At 62.5% G+C, this 1,398-nt stretch overlaps 1 protein-coding gene across 1 annotated transcript; it reads left to right on the forward strand.

Annotated features, from left to right (window-relative positions):
- Positions 1–5: 5 nt before the first annotated feature.
- AHDC1 (AT hook, DNA binding motif, containing 1) lies at positions 6–1,391 on the forward strand (the record flags this gene model as incomplete). Its single annotated transcript, XM_010192968.1, is given in 3 exon segments — positions 6–547; positions 549–1,196; positions 1,311–1,391. Coding segments are annotated over 2 exon segments (1,146 nt in total), but the record flags the coding sequence as incomplete, so codon positions are not given.
- Positions 1,392–1,398: the final 7 nt, after the last annotated feature.

Below are 1,398 nucleotides of genomic sequence, written 5' to 3' on the forward strand. Positions count from 1 at the left end.
GGAACGAAGCGTCCTCCGCCCCAGGCTACAACTGGAACCAGAGCGTCCTCTTCCAGAGCAACTCCAAGCCCGGTCGAGGCCGACGGAAGAAGGTGGACATGTTCGACACTTCCCACCTGAGCTTCTCCTCCTCTTCCTCCTCCTCTTCTGTGTACCCCTCCAAAAGGAGCACGGGGCCCCGGCAGCCCCGGGGTTCCCGGGGGGCTTGCGCCTCCAAAAAGGAGAGGGGGACGGGCAAGGCCAAGTTCCCCACCAAGTCGCAGGCGGTCAACCCCCTCTTCCAGGAGAGCACGGACCTGGGCTTGGACTACTACAGCGGGGACAGCAGCATGTCCCCCCTGCCCTCCCAGTCGCGGGGCTTCGGGGTGGGCGAACGGGACCCCTGTGACTACGCCGGCCCTTACTCCATGAACCCCTCCACCCCCTCGGACGGGACCTTCGTCCAGGGCTTTCAGAGCGACTCCCCCGGTTTGGGACAACCGGATTTGGAGAGCAAGCACTTCCCTGCCCTCCCTCACCAGCTGGCGGCCCCCCGCCCGCAGACCGTCCTCCAGGGCCTTCTCGCCCAACTGCTCCCCAACCTTGGCCTTCAAGGAGGACCTCCGGGCGGGCGACATCCGCAAGCTGCCCGCCTGCGACTCACTCAAACACAGCATGCAAGGGGGGGCCCTGCCGCACGCCCCCCACCTGGCCTGCCGCGACCTCCCCATGCCTCAACCGCACTACGACTCCCCCAGTTGCAAAAACCCCCCGTACTGGTATTCCCCCAACGCCAGCACCCGGAGCCCCTCGTACGACGGCAAAGCCGGGGCTGGGGGGATGCTGGTGGACTTCATGGGCAGGACGGACCCCCCGTGTCTGAACCCCCATTTGGGCAGCCCGAGCGGCCCTCACCCCTCCAAGGGCGAGAAGGAGCCTTTGGAGATGGCCCGGGCTCACCACCGAGGCCCCTACGCTTGTCCCTTGATCAATGACTTGAACATCTCCCCCGTACCAAGGGACTCCATGCTACAGCTGCAGGACAACTACAGGTACCCCAGTTTTGCACCCCAAGGGCACCCCGTCATGGCCCCCACCCAGAAGAGCGGCTTTTTGGGCCCCATGGTAGAGCAACAACACCCCGAGGACACTTTTACGGTCACCTCATTGTAGTGGCTGCTGATGGTGCCAACCGGACAACGAGGTTTTGTTACAGGGTAGGTGGGGGAGAAGCGCGGGGCGAGGGTTGGGGGGTGACGTAGGGAGCACCCGTGGCCCCTTCTCATGGTGTGTCCCCAACCCCTTTTCTCCGTGTTGTGTTTCTCTTTCAGAGGTAATTTAGCCAGCACTTTTTTTCTGGAACACTTTTCAAGTTCTGTATTTAACTGGGATTGGAACCGTTTGTTTGTTTTCTAAAAA

Source organism: Mesitornis unicolor, unplaced genomic scaffold (genome assembly GCF_000695765.1).
Source record: "Mesitornis unicolor isolate BGI_N332 unplaced genomic scaffold, ASM69576v1 scaffold30049, whole genome shotgun sequence".
Taxonomy (NCBI): Eukaryota; Metazoa; Chordata; class Aves; order Mesitornithiformes; family Mesitornithidae; genus Mesitornis; species Mesitornis unicolor.